Here is a 2998-nt window from a genome sequence, read left to right on the forward strand (position 1 = left end):
TTACTCTTGACATTTCAAAGGTTGATCCAAAGGTCTTTCTTTGATTGAAACACAACTTTTATACAAGGTTAGAAAGAAATGACAAGATGAAGGCTCAAATACGATTTTAAATGATGGGATTGACTTTAGCTTTGGGAAAAAAAATAATTAAAAAATGACTTTTTCCCTAGTTTTTTACAAATATGGAATTTTTGGATTTTTTATTTGGTTAGACCGAACCCCACGCCAGGGTTGCCTACGTATCTTATCGAAACAAGAATCAGGTCAAACGTAGTTCATGTTGATTGATTTTCTTCTCTCTTTGTTTTCTCTTTTTTTTTGTTTTTTTTATATGGAAGAGCCAAGGAAGCAGAAGAACCAAGGAAGTAAATTAAATCTCAACAAGGGTGACAACATATGAATTAATACTTAAACACAGAACCAAGAATTTCCATTACATCAACCTTTGAAATGTCAAGTTCAAACATAAGGGTTTCTAATACCGAAAAATCACATCATATATAATATCTCTTCACAGCATCAACATTGATGACCATTTCTGTCATTTTACCTTCTATATCTGCTAAGTAAAGAGCACCATTCGATAATACCTTCTTTAAAATGAATGGTCCTTTCCAATTTGGAGAAAATTTGCCTTTGACTTCAGCCTGGTGTGGCAGAATACATCCCAACAATAATTGACCCTCTTCGAAACGTCTGGGACGCACCTTTTTGTTGTATGCTCGTGCCATTCTTTTCTGGTACAATTGTCCATGGCATACTGATGTCAATCGCTTCTCATCAATTAAACTTAATTGATCCAAGCGTGTTCTGATCCACTCATCATAATCAATTTCAGCCTCTACAACAATTCACAGGGATGGAATCTCAACCTCTGCAGGTATAACTGCTTCAGTCCCATATACCAGCGAATAGGGGGTGGTACCCACTGACGTACGAACGGTAGTGCGATAACCCAACAAAGCAAAAGGCAACTTTTCATGCCATTGTCGAGAACTTTGCACCATTTTACGAAGTATCTTTTTTATATTTTTGTTGGCAGCTTCTACAGCCCCATTTGCTTTTGGGCGATAAGGAGTCAAATTTCGATGTTCAATCTTAAATTGACGGCATACCTCTTGCATTAAACGACTGTTGAGATTTGCAGCATTATCGGTAACAATTGCCTTTGGAATACCAAATTGACAGATGATGTTGAAATGAATGAAATCCACCACGACCTTCTTGATCACTGACTTGAAAGTTACTGCTTCCACCCACTTTGTAAAGTAATCAATGGCCACCAGGATGAACCTATGACCATTCGATGCTTTTGGTTCTATTGGTCCAATCACATCCATTCCCCATGCCACGAAAGGCCATGGAGCAGACATCACATGCAACTCGGAGGGAGGAGAATGTATCAAATCACCATGTATTTGACATTCATGACATTTACGAGCAAATCGTATAGAATCCCGCTCCATGGTACAATATGCCTCCTCTTAAGAAAAAACCGCTAGCTAGTCGTCGAATAGTCCTTTTTTGATTACTAGTGGCATTAGTAGGACATTCTCCGGACTGAAGATATGTTTTAATATCATGGAACCACAGTTTACCGTCAAATTCTTCCTCCACCATGTTGCAATAAGCATGCTGATCACGAATCTGTATGTACAAAGGGTCGATATGAGCTTCGTCAGGATATTGGAGCATCAAAGATAAAGTTGCCAATGCATCAACAATCTCATTATGAACTCTAGGAATGTGTCTAAACTTTATTGACACAAACCATCGACAAAGATCTTGTAAACAATGTTGATATGGTATGAGCTTTGGGTCATAAGTCTCCCCATTCTCCTTGAATTTGATGGACTAGTAAGTCCGAGTCTCCTAGCACTAGCAACTCTTGGATGCCCATGTTAGCAGCTAACCTCAAACCCAGGATGCAAGCCTCATACTCTGACATATTATTGGTACAATAGAATCTAAGTTGGGCTGTTATAGGGAAATATTCCCCTGATTCAGACATAAGAACTGCTCCTATCCCAACTCCCTTCTTGTTAAAGGCACCGTCAAAGAACAAAATCCATCCTTGATCCTTATCATGAATAACTTCATCGATACATGACACCTCTTCGTCTGGAAAGTAGGTCTTAAGTGGTTCATATTCATCATCAATAGGGTTCTCTGCCAAATGATCTGCCAATGCTTGAGCCTTCATTGCGGTCCGCGTCACATAGATAATGTCAAACTCTGTGAGTAATATTTTCCATTTCGCAAGCCTGCCCGTGGGCATGGGCTTTTGAAAAATGTATTTTAACGGATCCATACGAAAAATGAGATAAGTAGTATAAGATGAAAGATAGTGCTTCAACTTCTGCGCTACCCAAGTTAGGGCACAACACGTTCTTTCGAGAAGGGTGTACTTCGATTCATAAACGGTAAATTTCTTGCTGAGGTAATAAATGGCCTGCTCTTTCTTCCCATTGCTATCATGCTGACCCAATACACAGCCAAAAGAATTATCCAGTACTGACATATATAATATCAATGGTCTGTCCGGTTCAGGAGGAACCAACACAGGGGGATTCGATAAGTAATTCGTAATTCTTTCAAAAGCCTCTCGACATTCTTCGGTCCATTCGACTGTGGCATTCTTTTTTAACAACTTAAAAATGGGCTCGCAAGTTGTTATGAGTTGAGCAATGAATCTATTGATGTAGTTTAACCTTCCTAAAAGGCTCATAACCTCAGTTTTGTTCTTTGGAGGTGGCAGTTCCTGAATGACTTTTATTTTTGAAGGATCTAACTCGATACCTCGTCGACTGACTATAAACCCCAAAAGCTTTCCTGACGGTACTCCAAATACACATTTTGTAGGATTAAGCTTGAGATTATACCGGCGAAGCCTTTCGAAGAATCTTCTTAAGTCTTGCACATGATTTGACTACTTTTTTGATTTAATGATCACATCATCCACATAAACTTCGATTTCTTTATGCATCATATCATGAAA

At 38.7% G+C, this 2998-nt stretch overlaps 1 protein-coding gene across 1 annotated transcript; it reads right to left on the reverse strand.

Moving 5' to 3' along the window:
• Positions 1–494: 494 nt before the first annotated feature.
• Positions 495–1466, reverse strand: LOC107060543 (uncharacterized protein K02A2.6-like). Its single transcript, XM_015308543.1, has 2 exons — positions 938–1466; positions 495–841 (listed from the first exon to the last, which is right to left on the reverse strand). Exons 1-2 carry the CDS (start codon positions 1464–1466, stop codon positions 495–497), a joined length of 876 nt encoding a protein of 291 aa, XP_015164029.1.
• Between the last annotated feature and the right edge of the window lie 1532 nt (positions 1467–2998).

Source organism: Solanum tuberosum, unplaced genomic scaffold (genome assembly GCF_000226075.1).
Source record: "Solanum tuberosum cultivar DM 1-3 516 R44 unplaced genomic scaffold, SolTub_3.0 scf00005, whole genome shotgun sequence".
Taxonomy (NCBI): Eukaryota; Viridiplantae; Streptophyta; class Magnoliopsida; order Solanales; family Solanaceae; genus Solanum; species Solanum tuberosum.

Coding starts and splice junctions, on each gene's coding strand:
- LOC107060543 (XM_015308543.1), bottom strand. CDS start 1,466: ATGGAGCGGGATTCTATACGATTTGCTCGTAAATGTCATGAATGTCAA. Junction 842..937: donor GGGTTATCGCACTACCGTTC/GTACGTCAGTGG, acceptor GAATTGTTGTAG/AGGCTGAAATTGATTATGAT.